Consider the following 23,501-nt stretch of genomic DNA (forward strand, 5'->3'; position numbering starts at 1 on the left):
CTTTGATGCACCTGTACTGACCTCGCCTTCTGGATGATAGTGGGGTGAACAGGCTGACAGGATGCTCTCAATTGTGCATCTGTAAACGTTTATGAGGGTTTTAGGGGTCAAGCCACATTTTTTGAGCCTCCTGAGGTTGAAGAGGCGTCATTGTGCCTTTTTCACCACACTGTCCATTTCAGTTTGTCAGTGATGTGTACGACCAGGAATTTGAAGCTTTCCACCCTCTCCACTGCGGTCCCGTCGATGTGGATAGGGGGCTGCTACCTCTGCTGTTTCCTGAAGTCCACGATCATCTCCTTTGTTTTGTTGATGTTGAGTGAGAGATTGTTTTCCTGGCACCACACTCCCAGAGCCCTCACCTCCTCCCTGTAGGCTGTCTCATCATCGGTGGTAATCAAGCCCACTACTGTTGTGTCGTCTGCAAACTTGATGATTGATTTGGAGGCATGCATGGCCATGCAGTTATGGGTGAATAGGAGTACAGATGGGGGCTGAGCACGCACCCTTGCGGGGCCCCAGTGTTGAGGATCAGTGAAGTGGAGGTGTTGTTTCCTACCTTCACCACCTGGGGGCGGCCCGTCAGGAGGTCCAGGACCCAGTTGCACAGGGAGGGGCAGAGACCCAGGGCCCCGAGCTTAATGATGAGCTTGGAGGGTACTATGGTGTTGAAGGCTGAGCTGTAGTCAATGAACAGCATTCTTACATAGGTATTCCTCTTGTCCAGATGGGATAGGACAGTGTGTAGTGTGATGGCGATTACATCGTCTGTGGATTGATTTGGGCGGAATGCAAATTGAAGTAGGTCTAGGATGTAAGGTAGAGGTGATATGATCCTTGACTAGTCTCTGAAAGTACTTCATGATGACAGAAGTGAGTGCTACGGGTCATTTAGTTCAGTTACCTTTGCTTTCTTGTGTACAGGAACAATGGTGGACATCTTTAAGCAAGTGGGGACAGCAGACAGGGATAGGGAGAGATTGAATATGTCTCTAAACACACCAGCCAGCTGGTCTGCACATGCTCTGAGGACGCGGCTAGGCATGCCGTCTGGGCCGGCAGCCTTGCGAGGGTTAAAATGCTTAAATGTCTTACTCATGTCGGCCACAGAGAAGGAGAGCCCACAGTCCTTGGGAGCGGGCCGCATCTGTGGCACTGTGTTATCCTCAAAACGGGCGAAGACCTCGGTGTCCTCAATGTAGCTGGTTTTCCCTTTGTCCGTGATAGTCTGTAGACACTGCCACATACATCTCGTGTCTGAGCCGTTGAATTGCGACTCCACTTCGTCTCTGTACTGACATTTTGCCTGATTGATTGCCTTACAGAAGGAATAACTACACTGTTTGTATTCAACCGTATTACCAGTCACCTTGCCATGGTTAAATGCAGTGGTTCGCGCTTCCAGTTTTGCACGAATGCTGCCGTCTATCCTCGGTTTCTGGTTTGAGTAGGTTTTAATAATCACAGTGGGAACAACATCCCCTAAACACTTCCTGATGAACTCAGTCTTCGTCTCCAAGGCTACCCGTAACATATCCCAGTCCACGTGATCAAAACAATCTTGAAGCATAGATTCCGATTGGTCAGACCAGCGTTGAATAGACCTTAGCATGGGTACTTCCTGTTTGAGTTTCTGCCTATAGGAAGGGAGGAGCAAAATGGAGTCGTGATCTGATTTGCCGAAGGGAGGGCGGGGGAGGGCCTTGTTGGCATCCCGGAAGGGGGAGTAGCAGTGGACGAGTGTTTTTCCAGCACGAGTACTACAGTCAATGTGTTGATAGAACTTTTGGTGTTTTCCTCAAATTGGCTTTGTTAAAATCCCCAGCAACAATTAATGCCGCCTCCACACCCACACAAATTAATTTTTATATTCAAATGTCTAGAGTTTGAACCCCTGCTGTCTCTGGATCCATACCCACCCCGCCCGGCCGTCTACAGTTGAAGTCGGAAGTTTATTACACTTAGGTTGGAGTCATTAACATTTTACATTTACATTTTAGTCATTTAGCAGATGCTCTTATCCAGAGCGACTTACAGTAATGAAGACATACATTTCATTTCATGCATTTTTTAGTACTGGTCCCCCGTGGGAATCAAACCCACAACCCTGGCGTTGCAAACACCATGCTCTACCAACTGAGCCACAGGAAAGACTTTTTCAAACTTTTTCAACCTCTCCACAAATTTATTTTTAACAAACTATAGTTTTGGCAAGTCGGTTAGGACATCTACTTTGTGCATGACACAAGTAATTTTCCCAACAATTGTTTACAGACAGATTATTTCACTTATAATTCACTGTATCACAATTCCAGTGGGTCAGAAGTTTACATACACTAAGTTGACTGACCCACTGGGAATGTGATGAAAGAAATAAAAGTTGAAATAAATCAAATAAATCTACTATTATTCTGACATTTCACATTCTTAAAGTAAAGTGGTAATCCTAACTGACAGTGAATTTTTTCCCTCAAACAGGGAATTTTTACGAGGATTAAACGTCAGCAATTGTGAAAAACTGAGTTTAAATGTATTTGGCTAAGGTGTATGTAAACTTCCGACTTCAACTGTATGTTTTCCAGTTTGCACAAGTCCAGTGTAGTTCCTTGATGTGGTATCGGCTTGAGTAGGAATATACACGGCTGTGACTATAACCAAAGATGATTCTCTTGGCAGGTAATACGGTCGACATTTGATTGTGAGGTATTCTAGGTCATGTGAACAGAAGGACTTGAGTTTCTGTATGTTGTCACAATCACACCATGAGTAGTTAATCATGAAACATACACAACCGCCTTTCTTCTCTCTGGAGAGTTCTTTATTCCTGTCTGCGTGATGTACTGAGAAACTCGCTGGTTGTATGGACGGGGAAAGTATATCCGGAGAGAGCCATGTCTCCGTGAAACAGAGTATGTTACAGTCCCTGGTGTCTCTCTGGAAGGAGATCCTCGCCCTGAGCTCGTCTACTTTATTGTCCAGAGACTGAACATTAGTGAGTAATATACTCGGAAGCGGTGGATGGTGTGAACGCCTCCTGAGTCAGACTAGAAGTCCACTCCGAATACCTCTTCTTTGCCAGCAGCATCTTGAAGCAGCCTCTGGGATAAGTTAAATTGACCTTAGGGGGTACGAACAAATGATCCTATTCGGAATGTCGTATTCCTGCTCGTAATGCTGGTGAGTTTCCGTCGCTCTGAAATCCAAAAGTTATTTCCGGCTGTATGTAATATCACAAAAAACGTGGGCTAATAATGTAAGAAATAGCAAACAAAAAAAAAAAAATATTGCAAAATTTCTTAGGAGCTAGAAGCAGAGCTGCCATGTCTGTCGGCGCCGTCTACCACCACTGAGCCAAGCAGAGCTGTACTTCCCTGTGGCTCAGTTGGTAGAGCATGGTGTGTGCAACGCCAGGGTTGTGGGTTCGATTCCCACGGGGGGCTGTCCAAAAAAATCATAATTACGTATGAAATGTATGTATTCACTACTGTAAATCGCTCTGGATGACTAAAATGTAAAAAAAAAATACAAATAAAAAGTAAAATGTACTTGACTGGACTGGTTACACATCCACCATAGTGTCTGGAACTGTGCTGGAAGAGACAATGTGAAAGGAACATATCTGAGCCAGCACAGTACGGTTCAGTTCAGGATGGTCTTAATATCAGGTTCATAGTGTTAATATCAGGTTCATAGTGTTAATATCAGGTTCGTAGTGTTAATATCAGGTTCGTAGTGTTAATATCAGGTTCATAGTGTTAATATCAGGTTCGTAGTGTTAACATCAGGTTCGTAGTGTTAATATCAGGTTCATAGTGTTAATATCAGGTTCATAGTGTTAATATCAGGTTCGTAGTGTTAACATCAGGTTCATAGTGTTATCAGGTTAATATCAGGTTCGTAGTGTTATCAGGTTAATATCAGGTTCATAGTGTTAATATCAGGATCATAGTGTTAATATCAGGTTCATAGTGTTAACATCAGGTTAATATCAGGTTCATAGTGTTAACATCAGGTTCGTAGTGTTAATATCAGGTTCGTAGTGTTAACATCAGGTTCATAGTGTTAATATCAGGTTCATAGTGTTAATATCAGGTTCGTAGTGTTATCAGGTTAATATCAGGTTCATAGTGTTAATATCAGGTTCATAGTGTTAATATCAGGTTCATAGTGTTAACATCAGGTTCGTAGTGTTAATATCAGGTTCGTAGTGTTAATATCAGGTTCATAGTGTTAATATCAGGTTCGTAGTGTTAACATCAGGTTCATAGTGTTATCAGGTTAATATCAGGTTCATAGTGTTAATATCAGGTTCATAGTGTTAATATCAGGTTCATAGTGTTAACATCAGGTTCATAGTGTTAACATCAGGTTCGTAGTGTTAACATCAGGTTCATAGTGTTAATATCAGGTTCATAGTGTTAATATCAGGTTCGTAGTGTTAATATCAGGTTCATAGTGTTAATATCAGGTTCATAGTGTTAATATCAGGTTCATAGTGTTATCAGGTTAATATCAGGTTCATAGTGTTAATATCAGGTTCGTAGTGTTAATATCAGGTTCGTAGTGTTAATATCAGGTTCGTAGTGTTAATATCAGGTTCATAGTGTTAATATCAGGTTCATAGTGTTATCAGGTTAATATCAGGTTCATAGTGTTAATATCAGGTTCGTAGTGTTAATATCAGGTTCGTAGTGTTAATATCAGGTTCGTAGTGTTAATATCAGGTTCATAGTGTTAATATCAGGTTCATAGTGTTAATATCAGGTTCGTAGTGTTAACATCAGGTTCATAGTGTTATCAGGTTAATATCAGGTTCATAGTGTTAATATCAGGTTCATAGTGTTAACATCAGGTTCGTAGTGTTAATATCAGGTTCATAGTGTTAACATCAGGTTCATAGTGTTAATATCAGGTTCATAGTGTTAATATCAGGTTCGTAGTGTTAATATCAGGTTCGTAGTGTTAATATCAGGTTCATAGTGTTAATATCAGGTTCATAGTGTTATCAGGTTAATATCAGGTTCATAGTGTTAATATCAGGTTCGTAGTGTTAACAGGTTCATAGTGTTAATATCAGGTTCATAGTGTTAATATCAGGTTCATAGTGTTAATATCAGGTTCATAGTGTTAATATCAGGTTCGTAGTGTTAATATCAGGTTCGTAGTGTTATCAGGTTCATAGTGTTCTCAGGTTAATATCAGGTTCATAGTGTTAATATCAGGTTCATAGTGATAATATCAGGTTCGTAGTGTTATCAGGTTAATATCAGGTTCATAGTGTTAATATCAGGTTCGTAGTGTTAACATCAGGTTCATAGTGTTATCAGGTTAATATCAGTTTCATAGTGTTAATATCAGGTTCATAGTGTTAATATCAGGTTCGTAGTGTTAATATCAGGTTCGTAGTGTTAATATCAGGTTCATAGTGTTAATATCAGGTTCATAGTGTTATCAGGTTAATATCAGGTTCATAGTGTTAATATCAGGTTCATAGTGTTAATATCAGGTTCATAGTGTTAACATCAGGTTAATATCAGGTTCATAGTGTTAACATCAGGTTCGTAGTGTTAACATCAGGTTCATAGTGTTAATATCAGGTTCATAGTGTTAATATCAGGTTCGTAGTGTTATCAGGTTAATATCAGGTTCATAGTGTTAATATCAGGTTCATAGTGTTAATATCAGGTTCATAGTGTTAACATCAGGTTCGTAGTGTTAATATCAGGTTCGTAGTGTTAATATCAGGTTCATAGTGTTAATATCAGGTTCGTAGTGTTAACATCAGGTTCATAGTGTTATCAGGTTAATATCAGGTTCATAGTGTTAACATCAGGTTCGTAGTGTTAATATCAGGTTCATAGTGTTAACATCAGGTTCATAGTGTTAACATCAGGTTCATAGTGTTAATATCAGGTTCGTAGTGTTAATATCAGGTTCATAGTGTTAATATCAGGTTCATAGTGTTCAGGTCGGACAGGTTAATATCAGGTTCATAGTGTTAATATCAGGTTCGTAGTGTTAACAGGCTCATAGTGTTAATATCAGGTTCATAGTGTTAATATCAGGTTCGTAGTGTTAATATCAGGTTCGTAGTGTTAATATCAGGTTCATAGTGTTAATATCAGGTTCATAGTGTTAACATCAGGTTCGTAGTGTTAATATCAGGTTCGTAGTGTTAACATCAGGTTCATAGTGTTAACATCAGGTTCATAGTGTTAACATCAGGTTCATAGTGTTAATATCAGGTTCGTAGTGTTAATATCAGGTTCGTAGTGTTAATATCAGGTTCATAGTGTTAATATCAGGTTCGTAGTGTTATCAGGTTAATATCAGGTTCATAGTGTTAATATCAGGTTCATAGTGTTAATATCAGGTTCATAGTGTTAACATCAGGTTAATATCAGGTTCATAGTGTTAACATCAGGTTCGTAGTGTTAATATCAGGTTCGTAGTGTTAACATCAGGTTCATAGTGTTAATATCAGGTTCATAGTGTTAATATCAGGTTCGTAGTGTTATCAGGTTAATAGTGTTAATATCAGGTTCATAGTGTTAATATCAGGTTCATAGTGTTAACATCAGGTTCGTAGTGTTAATATCAGGTTCGTAGTGTTAATATCAGGTTCATAGTGTTAATATCAGGTTCGTAGTGTTAACATCAGGTTCATAGTGTTATCAGGTTAATATCAGGTTCATAGTGTTAATATCAGGTTCATAGTGTTAATATCAGGTTCATAGTGTTAACATCAGGTTCGTAGTGTTAATATCAGGTTCATAGTGTTAACATCAGGTTCATAGTGTTAATATCAGGTTCATAGTGTTAATATCAGGTTCGTAGTGTTAATATCAGGTTCATAGTGTTAATATCAGGTTCATAGTGTTAATATCAGGTTCGTAGTGTTAACAGGTTCATAGTGTTAATATCAGGTTCATAGTGTTAATATCAGGTTCGTAGTGTTAATATCAGGTTCGTAGTGTTAATATCAGGTTCGTAGTGTTAATATCAGGTTCATAGTGTTAATATCAGGTTCATAGTGTTAATATCAGGTTCATAGTGTTAATATCAGGTTCGTGGTGTTAACATCAGGTTCATAGTGTTAACATCAGGTTCATAGTGTTAATATCAGGTTCGTAGTGTTAATATCAGGTTCATAGTGTTAATATCAGGTTCATAGTGTTAATATCAGGTTCGTAGTGTTATCAGGTTAATATCAGGTTCATAGTGTTAATATCAGGTTCATAGTGTTAATATCAGGTTCATAGTGTTAACATCAGGTTAATATCAGGTTCATAGTGTTAACATCAGGTTCGTAGTGTTAATATCAGGTTCGTAGTGTTAACATCAGGTTCATAGTGTTAATATCAGGTTCATAGTGTTAATATCAGGTTCGTAGTGTTATCAGGTTAATATCAGGTTCATAGTGTTAATATCAGGTTCATAGTGTTAATATCAGGTTCATAGTGTTAACATCAGGTTCGTAGTGTTAATATCAGGTTCGTAGTGTTAACATCAGGTTCGTAGTGTTAATATCAGGTTCGTAGTGTTAACATCAGGTTCGTAGTGTTAACATCAGGTTCATAGTGTTAACATCAGGTTCATAGTGTTAATATCAGGTTCATAGTGTTAATATCAGGTTCATAGTGTTAATATCAGGTTCATAGTGTTAATATCAGGTTCATAGTGTTATCAGATTAATATCAGGTTCATAGTGTTAATATCAGGTTCGTAGTGTTAACAGGTTCATAGTGTTAATATCAGGTTCATAGTGTTATCAGGTTAATATCAGGTTCGTAGTGTTAATATCAGGTTCATAGTGTTATCAGGTTAATATCAGGTTCGTAGTGTTAATATCAGGTTCATATTGTTAACATCAGGTTCATAGTGTTATCAGGTTAATATCAGGTTCATAGTGTTAACATCAGGTTCATAGTGTTAATATCAGGTTCATAGTGTTAACATCAGGTTCATAGTGTTATCAGGTTAATATCAGGTTCATAGTGTTAACATCAGGTTCATAGTGTTAATATCAGGTTCGTAGTGGTAATATCAGGTTCATAGTGTTAATATCAGGTTCATAGTGTTAACATCAGGTTCATAGTGTTAATATCAGGTTCATAGTGTTAATATCAGGTTCGTAGTGTTAATATCAGGTTCATAGTGTTAATATCAGGTTCATAGTGTTAATATCAGGTTCGTAGTGTTAATATCAGGTTCATAGTGTTAATATCAGGTTCATAGTGTTATCAGGTTAATATCAGGTTCATAGTGTTAATATCAGGTTCATAGTGTTAACAGGTTCATAGTGTTAACATCAGGTTCATAGTGTTATCAGGTTAATGTCTATAGAGATTCCCTAACCTCCAGAAGGACTCTGATATCTACAGTTCTTCGTCCATGAAGACAACGGCCCAATGACTGCTTCTAAGATCCCAACAGTCAGAGGAAAACATTCTGGAATATTCTCTCAGTCCATGTGGTCGTTAATGAATTCCGTGTGATCCTCTATGTTGCAATAGAAATCACATGTGTGTGAGTGAAGCGTGTGTGAATCAAAGGCAGCGCTGTGCAGCACACATTGAGAGAGGGAGAGAGAGAGAAAGAGAGCAGAGTTCCTCTCCCACCCAGATGCAGAGGCCTCTTTGGCCCCCCTGCTCCATGGCTTCCCTCCACCACAGTACAGTACCCCTTGGATTTAAAAAATGACAAGGCACGGAAAGAGTGCAAAGAGAAGCTCCTCGTGGACAGTCTAGACACACTTTCCTGACAGCTACAAATATGGCAGCGTAATCAACTTAATCTTCCACACAGACCATCCCTGGGCACACAGCTATAAGAGCACACTACCCCTGTATTGGCGGAGGGCGGGAAACCGGAATAAAACAAGGACCCTGAGACTGAGACGCCCTCTAACAGAGGACCACACAGCCCAGCTAACGGAGGACCACACAGCCCAGCTAACGGAGGACCACACAGCCCAGCTAACGGAGGACCACACAGCCCAGCTAACGGAGGACCACACAGCCCAGCTAACAGAGGACCACACAGCCCAGCTAACAGAGGACCACACAGCCCAGCTAACAGAGGACCACACAGCCCAGCTAACAGAGGACCACACAGCCCAGCTAACAGCACTGAATGAGGAGGGAACCCTTCCCCAGATCTGGGCCTCAACACAATCCTGTCTCGGAGCTCTACAGGCAATTCCTTCAACCTCATGACTTGGTTTTTGCTCTGACATGTTCTGTTAACTGTGGGACCTTTATATAGACAGGTGTGTGCCTTTCCAAATCATGTCCAATCAATTGAATTTACCACAGGTGGACTCCAATCAAGTTGTAGAAACATCTCAAGGATGATCAATGGAAACAGGATGCACCTGAGCTCAATTTACAGTCTCATAGTGAAGGGTCTGAATACTTATGGAAATAAGGTATTTCTGTTTAAAAAATTAAAAATATTACATTTCAAAAAACCTCTTTTTGCTTTGTCATTATGGGGTATTGTGATGTCATTATGGGGTATTGTGATGTCATTATGGGGTATTGTGACATCATTATAGGGTATTGTGATGTCATTATGGGGTATTGTGATGTCATTATGGGGTATTGTGTGTAGATTAATGAAGAATGTTTTAGTTAATCCATTTTAGATTAAGGCTGTAAAGTAACAAAATGTGGAAATAGTCAAGGTGTCTGAATATTTTCCGAATGCACTGTATATAAACGAATTGGCTAGGACACTAGAACACTCTGCAGCACCCGACCTCACCCTACCAGAATTCATCTGAAGTCAAATGTCTGTTTGCTGATGATCTGGTGCTTCTGTCCCCAACCAAGGAGGGCCTACAGCAGCACCTAGATCTTCTGCACAGATTCTGCCAGACCTGGTCTCTGACAGACCTGGGCCCTGACAGACCTGGGCCCTGACAGACCCGGGCCCTGACAGACCCGGGCCCTGACAGACCTGGGCCCTGTCAGACCTGGGCCATGACAGTAAATCTCAGTAAGACAAAAATAATGGTATTCCAAAAAAGGTCCAGACGCCAGGACCACAAATACAAATTCCATCTAGACACCGTTGCCCTAGAGCACACAGAAAACTATACATACCTTGGCCTAAACATCAGCGCTACAGGTAACTTCCACAAAGCTGTGAACCAACTGAGAAACAAGGCAAGAAGGGCCTTCTACCTCCATCAAAAGGAACATAACATTTCAAATACATATTAGGATCTGGCTAAAAATACTTGAATCAGTTACAGAACCCATTGCCCTTTGTGGTTGAGGTCTGGGGTCCGCTCACCAACCATTTGAAAGGAAACACTTTAAAGTTTGTGGAATTAATGTATGAGAATATAACACATTAGATGTGGTAAAATATCATACAAACAGCAGTGTGTGTAAAGTTTCAGACTGATCCAGTGAAGAATTATTTTACTACACAATATTCTGTATCAAGTCTGCCTCGAGTTTGCTCACATGAGCCGAATTGTCAATTGATACATTTTCAAATACATAACTATAGAGAGCATACAAACATGCTATGGTAATACAACATTTTAGTTTACACACTCCCAGGAATGTCATGCATGATGGATCATTAGCTGATACACTACTTTTCACACATCTAGATGGCCGGGTGGGATGGATGTGGAGACAGACACACCAGTGGTTCAAACTGGAGACCCCAGTGACACAGATCCACAAATAATACAACAAACAAACCCAATTGTGATAAAGTCCCATATCTACTGGGTGAAATACCACAGTGTGACATCACAGCAGCAAGATGTGTGACCTGTTGCCCCAAGAAAAGGTCAACCAGTGAAGAACTTTAACTATTTCCACATCGTATGAGACTTGAAATGTAGAGAGAGAGAGAGAGAGAGAGAGAGAGAGAGAGAGAGAGAGAGAGAGAGAGAGAGAGAGATGTGAGAGATGGGTTAGGGGAGGACAGAATGATGACCTAGATCCAGCCCTGTTACGGGCCTCCAGGATCAGTAGTACTGGGTGTGTTGAAGTAGTGGAGGACAGAGAGAGACCTAGATCCAGCCCTGTTACGGGCCTCCAGGATCAGTAGTACTGGGTGTGTTGAAGTAGTGGAGGACAGAGAGAGACCTAGATCCAGCCCTGTTACGGGCCTCCAGGATCAGTAGTACTGGGTGTGTTGAAGTAGGGGAGGACAGAGAGAGAGACCTAGATCCAGCCCTGTTACAGGCCTCCAGGATCAGTAGTACTGGGTGTGTTGAAGTAGGGGAGGACAGAGAGAGACCTAGATCCAGCCCTGTTACGGGCCTCCAGGATCAGTAGTACTGGGTGTGTTGAAGTAGTGGAGGACAGAGAGAGACCTAGATCCAGCCCTGTTACGGGCCTCCAGGATCAGTAGTACTGGGTGTGTTGAAGTAGTGGAGGACAGAGAGAGACCTAGATCCAGCCCTGTTACGGGCCTCCAGGATCAGTAGTACTGGGTGTGTTGAAGTAGTGGAGGACAGAGAGAGACCTAGATCCAGCCCTGTTACGGGCCTCCAGGATCAGTAGTACTGGGTGTGTTGAAGTAGGGGAGGACAGAGAGAGAGACCTAGATCCAGCCCTGTTACAGGCCTCCAGGATCAGTAGTACTGGGTGTGTTGAAGTAGGGGAGGACAGAGAGAGACCTAGATCCAGCCCTGTTACGGGCCTCCAGGATCAGTAGTACTGGGTGTGTTGAAGTAGTGGAGGACAGAGAGAGACCTAGATCCAGCCCTGTTACGGGCCTCCAGGATCAGTAGTACTGGGTGTGTTGAAGTAGGGGAGGACAGAGAGAGACCTAGATCCAGCCCTGTTACGGGCCTCCAGGATCAGTAGTACTGGGTGTGTTGAAGTAGTGGAGGACAGAGAGAGACCTAGATCCAGCCCTGTTACGGGCCTCCAGGATCAGTAGTACTGGGTGTGTTGAAGTAGTGGAGGACAGAGAGAGACCTAGATCCAGCCCTGTTACGGGCCTCCAGGATCAGTAGTACTGGGTGTGTTGAAGTAGGGGAGGACAGAGAGAGACCTAGATCCAGCCCTGTTACGGGCCTCCAGGATCAGTAGTACTGGGTGTGTTGAAGTAGGGGAGGACAGAGAGAGACCTAGATCCAGCCCTGTTACGGGCCTCCAGGATCAGTAGTACTGGGTGTGTTGAAGTAGGGGAGGACAGAGAGAGACCTAGATCCAGCCCTGTTACGGGCCTCCAGGATCAGTAGTACTGGGTGTGTTGAAGTAGGGGAGGACAGAGAGAGACCTAGATCCAGCCCTGTTACGGGCCTCCAGGATCAGTAGTACTGGGTGTGTTGAAGTAGGGGAGGACAGAGAGAGACCTAGATCCAGCCCTGTTACAGGCCTCCAGGATCAGTAGTACTGGGTGTGTTGAAGTAGGGGAGGACAGAGAGAGACCTAGATCCAGCCCTGTTACGGGCCTCCAGGATCAGTAGTACTGGGTGTGTTGAAGTAGGGGAGGACAGAGAGAGACCTAGATCCAGCCCTGTTACGGGCCTCCAGGATCAGTAGTACTGGGTGTGTTGAAGTAGTGGAGGACAGAGAGAGACCTAGATCCAGCCCTGTTACGGGCCTCCAGGATCAGTAGTACTGGGTGTGTTGAAGTAGGGGAGGACAGAGAGAGACCTAGATCCAGCCCTGTTACGGGCCTCCAGGATCAGTAGTACTGGGTGTGTTGAAGTAGGGGAGGACAGAGAGAGACCTAGATCCAGCCCTGTTACGGGCCTCCAGGATCAGTAGTACTGGGTGTGTTGAAGTAGGGGAGGACAGAGAGAGAGACCTAGATCCAGCCCTGTTACGGGCCTCCAGGATCAGTAGTACTGGGTGTGTTGAAGTAGGGGAGGACAGAGAGAGAGACCTAGATCCAGCCCTGTTACGGGCCTCCAGGATCAGTAGTACTGGGTGTGTTGAAGTAGTGGAGGTGTCGTAGTGTAGATCCTAATCCTACTTCCCCATTCAACCAGGTCATAGTTATAATAGTAATAGTGGGAATGTATTGGTATGTATCCTAACTGACGGGTTCAGGGCTGGGATCACCTGTGGATCACCTGTGGATCACCTGTGTGACGTTGATCAGGTGTACGTCTGGCTGTCAGACATTGTGTGTGTGTGTGTGTGTTCAGTGTGTTCAGTGTGTTGTACAATAAAAAAAAAACGTTTTGCTCTATTCCATTCTCAGAAGACTGACTCATCAGATGAAGAGTCGCTCCACATCGACACAGAGGTCAAGCCAGAGGTCAAGCGGGAGGTGAAAGGTCGTAACTTGAAGGTAAAGAAGAAGACGGGAAGCACGGCGGGCATCCTGGACCTGCTACAGGCCAGCAAAGCAGTTGGCGGCATCGACTACAGCGTCAATAGGTACACCCTTTATCTTTTACCTTCATTTAACTAGGCAAGCCAGATAAGAACAAATTCTTATTTACGGCCTACCGAAAGGCAAAAGGCCTCCTGCGAGGACGGGGGCTACGTCTATCAACAGAACATTCTATTGAAATGGATTCTTGCATAGTGGAGTATTTTGTTAAGACATGTAGCTAGCTAGGTAAACAATGAACCATAATCCCAACTCATAATGTTACTACCCTGTATGAATCTGCAAGTAGCTAACCAACCAGGTTCAATGTTAGCTAGCTAACATTAGGCTGTAACTAGCAAAGCTAATGGCTCTGAGATACGAATAATAAGATCATGCACGTACCATTAGCTAGCGAGCCATAAGACTGCTAAACAATGAATAAAAATGCTCACCCCTTCTACCCCCAAGCAGTCTTATGGCTCGGGGCTAGAGGCTGTTAAGGAGCCTTTTGGACCTAGACTCCGGTACTGCTCGCCGTGCGGTAGCAGAGAGAACAGTCTATGACTTTGGTGACTGGAGTCTTTGACAATTTTTTGGGCCTTCCTCTGACACCGCCTAGTATATAGGTCCTGGATGTTAGGAATGTTAGGAAGCTTGGCCCCAGTGATGTACTGGGCTGTACACACTACCCTCTGTAGCGCCTTACGGTCGGATTGAGGTCTGGGCTTTGACTAGACCATTCCAAGACATTTAAATGTTTCCCCTTAAACCACTCAAGTGTTGCCTTAGCCGCATGCTTAGGGTCATTGTCATGCTGGAAGGTGAACCTCCGTCCCAGTCTCAAATCTCTGGAAGACTGAAACAGGTTTCCCTCAAGAATTTCCCTGTATTTAGCGCCATCCATAATTCCTTCTATTCTGACCAGTTTCCCACTCCCTGCAGATGAAAAAGTTCCCCACAGAATGATGCTTCCAACACCATGCTGCCAACACCGGGGATGGTGTTCTTGGGGGAAGGGAGGTGTTGGGTTTGCGCCAGACATAGCTTTTTTCTTCATGGGCAAAAAGCTCAATTTTTGTCTTATCTGACCAGAGTACCTTCTTCCATATGTTTGGGGAGTCTCCCACATGCCTTTTGGCGAACACCAAACGTGTGTTCATAATCAATGGATTTTTTCTGGCCACTCTTCCGTAAAGCTTTACAGCTCCTTCAGGGTTATCTTTGGTCTCTTTGTTGCCTCTCTGATTAATGCCCTCCTTGCCTGGTCCGTGAATTCTGGTGGGCGGCCCTCTCTTGGCGGGTTTGTTGTGGTGCCATATTCTTTCCATTTTTTAATAATGGATTTAATTTCCAAACGTCTGAAGGTACCACATTCATCTGTAGAAACAATAGTACGCAAGTATAAACACCATGGGACCACACAGCCGTCATACCGCTCAGGAAGGAGACGCGTTCGGTCTCGTAGAGATGAACATACTTTGGTGAGGAAAGTGCAAATCAATCCCAGAACAACAGCAAAGGACCCTGGGAAGATGCTGGAGGAAACAGGTACAAAGTGTCTACATCCACAGTGAAACGAGTCCTATACCGACATAACCTGAAAGGCCGCTCAGGAAGGAAGAAGCCACTGCTCCAAAACCGCCATAAAAAGGCCAGACTACGGTTTGCAACTGCACATGGGGACAAAGATCGTATTTTTTGGAAAAATGTCCTCTGGTCTGATGAAACAAAAATATAACTGTTTGGCCATAATGACCATTGTTATGTTTGGAGGAAAAAGGGGGAGGCTGCAAGCCGAAGAACACCATCCCAACCGTGAAGCACGGGGGTGGCAGCATCATGTTGTGGGGGTGCTTTGCTGCAGGAGGGACTGGTGCACTTCACAAAATAGATGGCATCATGAGGCAGGAAAATTCTGTGGATATATTGAAGCAACATCTCAAGACGTCAGTCAGGAAGTTAAAGCTTGGTCGCAAATGGGTCTTCCAAATGGACAATGACCCCAAGCATACTTCCAAAGCTGTGGCAAAATGGTTTAAGGACAACAAAGTCAAGGTATTGGAGTGGCCATCACAAAGCCCTGACCTCAGTCCTATAGAACATTTGTGGGCAGAACTGAAAAAGCGTGTGCGAGCAAGGAGGCCTACAAACCCGACTCAGTTACACCAGCTCTGTGAGGAGGAATGAGCCAAAATTCACCCAACTTATTGTGGGAAGCTTGTGGAAGGCTACCTGAAATGTTTTACCCAAGTTAAACAATTTAAAGGCAATGCTGCCAAATACTAATTGAGTGTATGTAAACTTCTGACCCACTGGTAATGTGATGAAAGAAGTAAAAGCTGAAATAAATCATTCTCTCTACTATTATTCTGACATTTCACATTCTTAAAATAAAGTGGTGATCCTAACTGACCTAAGACGGAATTTTTACTACGATTAAATGTCAGCAATTGTGAAAAACTTAGTTGTGTCCCTAATATGGTCATACATTTGTCAGCCGGTTAGGAAGTGCAGCTCAGTTTCCACCTCATTTTGTGGGCAGTGTTGCACATAGCCTGTCTTCTCTTGAGAGCCAGGTCTGCCTACGGCGGCCTTTCTCAATAGCAAGGCTATGCTCACTGAGTCTGCACATAGTCAAAGCTTTCCTTAAGTTTGGGTCAGTCACAGTGGTCAGGTATTCTGCCACTCTGTCTCTCTGTTTAGGGCCAAATAGCATTCTAGTTGCTCTGTTTTTTTGTTAATTCTTTCCAATGTGTCAAGTAATTATCTTTTTTTTTCTCATGATTTGGTTGGGTCTAATTGTGTTGCTGTCCTGGGGCTCTATAGGACGAGCTTGCTTAGGAGACTCTTCTCCAGGTTCATCTCTCTGTAGGTGATGGCTTTGTTATGGAAGGTTTGGGAATCACTTCCTTTTAGGTGGTTGTAGAATTTAACCGCTGTTTTCTGGATTTTGATAATTAGGCGATATCGGCCTAATTCTGCTCTGTATGCATTATTTGGTGTTTTACATTGTACACGGAGGATATTTTTGCAGAATTCTGCATGCAGAGTCTCAATTTTGTGTTTGTTCCATTTTGTGAATTCTTGGTTGATGAGCGGACCCCAGACCTCACAACCATAAAGGGCAATGGGTTCTATAACTGATTCTCTCTCTCTCTCTCTCTCTCTCTCCTCTCTCTCTCTCTCTCTCTCTCTCTCTCTCTCTCTCTCTCTCTCTCTCTCTCTCTCTCTCTCGATCTGTCTCTCTCTCTCTCTCTCTCTCTCGATCTGTCTCTCTCTCTCGATCTGTCTCTCGCTCTATCTGTCTCTCTCTCTCTCTCTCTCGATCTGTCTCTCTCTCTCTCTCTCTCGATCTGTCTCTCTCTCTCTCTCGATCTGTCTCTCTCTCTCTCTCTCGATCTGTCTCTCTCTCTCTCTCTCGATCTGTCTCTCTCTCTCTCTCTCTCTCTTCTCTCTCTCTTCTCTCTCGATCTGTTTCTCTCCTGTCTCTCTCTTCTCTCTCGATCTCTCTCTCTCGATCTGTCTCTCTCCTGTCTCTCTCGATCTCTCGATCTGTCTCTCTCTTTCTCTCTCTCTCGATCTGTCTCTCTCTCTCATCTCTCTCTCTCTCTCTCTCTCTCTCTCTCTCTCTCTCGATCTGTCTCTCTCCGGCGGGTACACCTTCCAGCAGTGTAATGTATTATTGTGTTGTGTTATTTCTTATTGACGTACTTACAGTCAGCCACCTGCATCTCCCAGCACACAGGAGGCCATTCAGGGGATGTTGTCTATGGCCAACCTGTCCTCCGGGGCTACCGCTGGGGCCGCAGCCATCTCCTCCTCCGACACCCCTGGGGCCTGGGGCTGCGACCGGCCCGGCAGAAACCACTCCAACACCACCACCGCTGGATGGAAGGGAGGAGCAGCAAGCGGAGCAGGAGGAGGAGTAAGTAAGCGGCCGGCCAAACGACTCCCCAAGAAGACGAAGAAGAGCAGCAGCGTCGACAGTGCCGAGTTCGATGATGATCAGGATCACATGGACGCCTGCTTCAAGGATTCAGATTATGGTAACTAGAGATATCTAGTACTTTCCACTAGAGTCATGATACATTTTCTACTAGAGATATGATAGTTTCCACTAGACATATGATGCATGTTCTACTATAGATATATAATAGAGTTTCCACTAGAGATATGATGCATGTTCTACTATAGATATATAATCCAGTTTCCACTAGAGATATGATGCATGTTCTACTATAGATATATAATAGAGTTTCCACTAGACATATGATGCATGTTCTACTATAGATATATAATAGAGTTTCCACTAGACATATGATGCATGTTCTACTATAGATATATAATAGAGTTTCCACTAGACATATGATGCATGTTCTACTATAGATATAGTAAAGTTTCCACTAGAGATATGATACATGTTCTACTATAGATATATAATACATGTTCTACTATAGATATATAATCCAGTTTCCACTAGAGATATGATGCATGTTCTACTATAGATATAGTAAAGTTTCCACTAGAGATATGATACATGTTCTACTATAGATATATAATCCAGTTTCCACTAGACATATGATGCATGTTCTACTATAGATATATAATAGAGTTTCCACTAGAGATATGATGCATGTTCTACTATAGATATATAATCCAGTTTCCACTAGAGATATGATGCATGTTCTACTATAGATATATAATAGAGTTTCCACTAGACATATGATGCATGTTCTACTATAGATATATAATAGAGTTTCCACTAGACATATGATGCATGTTCTACTATAGATATATAATAGAGTTTCCACTAGAGATATGATGCATGTTCTACTGTAGAGATATAATGCATGTTCTACTATAGATATAGTAAAGTTTCCACTAGACATATGATACATGTTCTACTATAGATATATAATACAGTTTCCACTAGAGATATGATGCATGTTCTACTATAGATATAGTAAAGTTTCCACTAGAGATATGAAACATGTTCTACTGTAGATATATAATGCATGTTCTACTATAGATATATAATACAGTTTCCACTAGAGATATGATACATGTTCTACTATAGATATATAATACATGTTCTACTGTAGATATATAATACAGTTTCCACTAGAGATATGATGCATGTTCTACTATAGATATATAATACATGTTCTACTATAGATATATAATACAGTTTCCACTAGAGATATGATGCATGTTCTACTATAGATATAGTAAAGTTTCCACTAGAGATATGATACATGTTCTACTGTAGATATATAATACAGTTTCCACTAGAGATATGATACATGTTCTACTATAGATATATAATACATGTTCTACTGTAGATATATAATACAGTTTCCACTAGAGATATGATACATGTTCTACTATAGATATATAATACATGTTCTACTATAGATATATAATACAGTTTCCACTAGAGATATGATGCATGTTTTACTAAAGTTATAGAGTAGTTTCTACTAGAGATATATTAGAGTTTCCACTGTAGATATAATAGAGTTTCCACTGTAGATATATTAGAGTTTCCACTGTAGATATAGTAGAGTTTCCACTGTAGATATAGTAGAGTTTCCACTGTAGATATAATAGAGTTTCCACTGTAGATATAGTAGAGTTTCCACTGGAGATATAGTAGAGTTTCCACTGTAGATATAGTAGAGTTTCCACTGGAGATATAGTAGAGTTTCCACTGTAGATATAGTAGAGTTTCCACTGTAGATATAGTAGAGTTTCCACTGGAGATATAGTAGAGTTTCCACTGGAGATATAGTAGAGTTTCCACTGGAGATATAGAAGAGTTTCCACTGGAGATATAGAAGAGTTTCCACTGTAGATATAGTAGAGTTTCCACTGGAGATATAGAAGAGTTTCCACTGGAGATATAGAAGAGTTTCCACTGGAGATATAGTAGAGTTTCCACTGTAGATATAGTAGAGTTTCCACTGGAGATATAGTAGAGTTTCCACTGGAGATATAATACTTGTTCTACTAGAGATATGATATATGTTCCATTAGAGATATGAGTCATGTTCCATTAGAGATATGAGTCATGTTCCACTAGAGATATGATACATGTTCCACTAGAGATATGAGACATGTTCTACTAGAGATATGAGACATGTTCCACTAGAGATATGAGACATGTTCCACTAGAGATATGATACATGTTCCATTAGAGAGATGAGACATGATCCACTAGAGATATGAGACATGATCCACTAGAGATATGAGACATGATCCACTAGAGATATGAGACATGTTCCATTAGAGATATGAGACATGTTCCATTAGAGATATGAGACATGTTCCACTTGAGATATGAGACATGTTCCATTAGAGATATGAGACATGTTCCACTAGAGATATGATACATGTTCCATTAGAGATATGATACATGTTCCATTAGAGATATGATACATGTTCCATTAGAGATATGATACATGTTCCACTAGAGATATGAGACATGTTCCACTTGAGATATGATACATGTTCCATTAGAGATATGAGACATGTTCCACTAGAGATTAGAGATATGAGACATGTTCCATTAGAGATATGAGACATGTTCCATTAGAGATATGAGACATGTTCCATTAGAGATATGAGACATGTTCTACTAGAGATATGAGACATGTTCCACTAGAGATATGATACATGTTCCATTAGAGAGATGAGACATGATCCACTAGAGATATGAGACATGATCCACTAGAGATATGAGACATGTTCCACTAGAGATATGAGACATGTTCCATTAGAGATATGAGTCATGTTCCATTAGAGATATGAGTCATGTTCCATTAGAGATATGAGACATGTTCCATTAGAGATATGAGACATGTTCCATTAGAGATATGAGACATGTTCCACTTGAGATATGATACATGTTCCATTAGAGATATGAGACATGTTCCACTTGAGATATGAGACATGTTCCATTAGAGATATGAGACATGTTCCACTAGAGATTAGAGATATGAGTCATGTTCCATTAGAGATATGATACATGTTCCATTAGAGATATGATACATGTTCCACTAGAGATATGAGACATGTTCCATTAGAGATATGAGACATGTTCCACTTGAGATATGATACATGTTCCATTAGAGATATGAGACATGTTCCACTAGAGATTAGAGATATGAGACATGTTCCATTAGAGAGATGAGACATGTTCCATTAGAGATATGAGACATTTTCCATTAGAGATATGAGACATGTTCCACTAGAGATTAGAGATATGAGACATTTTCCATTAGAGATATGAGACATGTTCCATTAGAGATATGATACATGTTCCATTAGAGATATGATACATGTTCTACTAGAGATATGAGACATGTTCCATTAGAGATATGATACATGTTCCATTAGAGATTAGAGATATGATACATGTTCCATTAGAGATATGAGACATGTTCCATTAGAGATATGAGACATGTTCCATTAGAGATATGAGACATGTTCCATTAGAGATATGAGACATGTTCCATTAGAGATATGAGACATGTTCCATTAGAGATATGAGACATGTTCTACTAGAGATATGAGTCATGTTCTACTACAGATACAACAGATATTCCTCTGACTAACTGATGGCTGTCAGTTCTAGCGACAGGGTCTATGAGAGTAGGTCTTCAACTTTGTTCTTAGCTGAGACAGTGGTTATACAGCGTGTGTTTGCAGAGTGGTGTGGAGCCTCTACCCTTCCTTCTACTCTGCTCTGCTAGGGGGAGAGAGCTATGGATGGAAGGAGGGAGGATGCAGCTGCCGCACAGCTGGAGAGAGAGGGGGAGAGAGGGGGGGAGAGAAAGCATGTTAATGGAGGTGGAACCAAATACTGCAGCAATGCACATCATCATCATCAACACATGGAGCAATTAGATTGGTTGGCCTCTGAAATGTGTCATCGCTCGATAGAAATATGCCACTTTCAGGAAGGTTACTTTTTAGAAGATTGAGGAGAGAGTGAATAAAAGAGGATGTGATTGAAGGAGCTGTGGATCATGAGGAGCTGTGGAAGAAGACAGGAAGAGGACAGTGTTGAGCTGTGGAAGAGGACAGTGTTGAGCTGTGGAAGAGGACAGTGTTGAGCTGTGGAAGAGGACAGTGTTGAGCTGTGGAAGAGGACAGGAAGAAGACAGTGTTGAGCTGTGGAAGAAGACAGTGTTGAGCTGTGGAAGAGGACAGTGTTGAGCTGTGGAAGAAGACAGTGTTGAGCTGTGGAAGAGGACAGTGTTGAGCTGTGGAAGAGGACAGTGTTGAGCTGTGGAAGAAGACAGTGTTGAGCTGTGGAAGAAGACAGTGTTGAGCTGTGGAAGAGGACAGTGTTGAGCTGTGGAAGAGGACAGTGTTGAGCTGTGGAAGAGGACAGTGTTGAGCTGTGGAAGAAGACAGTGTTGAGCTGTGGAAGAAGACAGGAAGAAGACAGTGTTGAGCTGTGGAAGAGGACAGGAAGAATACAGTGTTGAGCTGTGGAAGAAGACAGTGTTGAGCTGTGGAAGAGGACAGTGTTGAGCTGTGGAAGAAGACAGGAAGAAGACAGTGTTGAGCTGTGGAAGAGGACAGGAAGAATACAGTGTTGAGCTGTGGAAGAAGACAGGAAGAATACAGTGTTGAGCTGTGGAAGAAGACAGTGTTGAGCTGTGGAAGAAGACAGTGTTGAGCTGTGGAAGAAGACAGTGTTGAGCTGTGGAAGAAGACAGTGTTGAGCTGTGGAAGAGGACAGGAAGAATACAGTGTTGAGCTGTGGAAGAATACAGTGTTGAGCTGTGGAAGAAGACAGTGTTGAGCTGTGGAAGAATACAGTGTTGAGCTGTGGAAGAGGACAGTGTTGAGCTGTGGAAGAAGACAGTGTTGAGCTGTGGAAGAAGACAGTGTTGAGCTGTGGAAGAGGACAGTGTTGAGCTGTGGAAGAAGACAGTGTTGAGCTGTGGAAGAAGACAGTGTTGAGCTGTGGAAGAAGACAGTGTTGAGCTGTGGAAGAAGACAGTGTTGAGCTGTGGAAGAAGACAGTGTTGAGCTGTGGAAGAGGACAGGAAGAATACAGTGTTGAGCTGTGGAAGAATACAGTGTTGAGCTGTGGAAGAAGACAGTGTTGAGCTGTGGAAGAATACAGTGTTGAGCTGTGGAAGAGGACAGTGTTGAGCTGTGGAAGAAGACAGTGTTGAGCTGTGGAAGAAGACAGTGTTGAGCTGTGGAAGAGGACAGTGTTGAGCTGTGGAAGAAGACAGTGTTGAGCTGTGGAAAAAGACAGGAAGAAGACAGTGTTGAGCTGTGGATCATCTATGATCAGGGTTGGAACTTCAGGATTTGTTTACTAGCCCGGGTCGAATTCTGAGCCGTGCGATATTTGAAAAGACTAAATGTATCTCGCCGGCGGGCTAGTTCGGCACGTTTTCTACTAGCCTGGTCTGAAAAGTACTAGCCTCGAACTAGCAGGCTAGCTTAATATCCATCCCTGTATGAGTGTTAACTAACCAGAGGGTGTGTTTGTTCCAGTTTACCCCTCTCTAGAGTCCGAAGAGGATAACCCTGTCTTCAAATCCAGATCCAAGAAGAGGAAAGGTTCAGACACTCCGTACAGCCCCACAGGTACACTACACCTGTCACTCCATACAGCCCCACAGGTACACTACACCTGTCACTCCATACAGCCCCACAGGTACACTACACCTGTCACTCCATACAGCCCCACAGGTACATTACACCTGTCACTCCATACAGCCCCACAGGTACACTACACCTGTCACTCCATACAGCCCCACAGGTACACTACACCTGTCACTCCATACAGCCCCACAGGTACAATACACCTGTCACTCCATACAGCCTCACAGGTACACTACACCTGTCACTCCATACAGGTACACTACACCTGTCACTCCATACAGCCCCACAGGTACAATACACCTGTCACTCCATACAGCCTCACAGGTACACTACACCTGTCACTCCATACAGGTACACTACACCTGTCACTCCATACAGCCCCACAGGTACACTACACCTGTCACTCCATACAGCCCCACAGGTACACTACACCTGTCACTCCATACAGCCCCACAGGTACACTACACCTGTCACTCCATACAGGTACACTACACCTGTCACTCCATACAGGTACACTACACCTGTCACTCCATACAGGTACACTACACCTGTCA

General features: G+C 42.3%; 1 protein-coding gene across 4 annotated transcripts in view; it reads left to right on the forward strand.

Moving 5' to 3' along the window:
- LOC106566264 (lysine-specific demethylase phf2) overlaps nucleotides 1-23,501 on the forward strand; it is a 215,829-nt gene that overhangs the window by 151,629 nt on the left and 40,699 nt on the right. The window contains exons 17-19 of one of the 4 annotated variants that reach the window (XM_082959534.1): nucleotides 13,198-13,373; nucleotides 17,029-17,357; nucleotides 22,837-22,929. In XM_082959534.1, the coding sequence (XP_082815660.1) occupies nucleotides 13,198-13,373; nucleotides 17,029-17,357; nucleotides 22,837-22,929 (598 nt within the window). Of the gene's footprint in view, nucleotides 1-13,194; nucleotides 13,374-17,028; nucleotides 17,358-22,836; nucleotides 22,930-23,501 lie in introns of all 4 variants that reach the window. The other 3 variants (XM_082959532.1, XM_082959536.1, XM_082959535.1) reach the window with 3 other exon arrangements.

The sequence above is a fragment of the Salmo salar genome, chromosome 12, assembly GCF_965601325.2.
Source record: "Salmo salar chromosome 12, fSalSal1, whole genome shotgun sequence".
Lineage (NCBI taxonomy): Eukaryota > Metazoa > Chordata > Actinopteri > Salmoniformes > Salmonidae > Salmo > Salmo salar.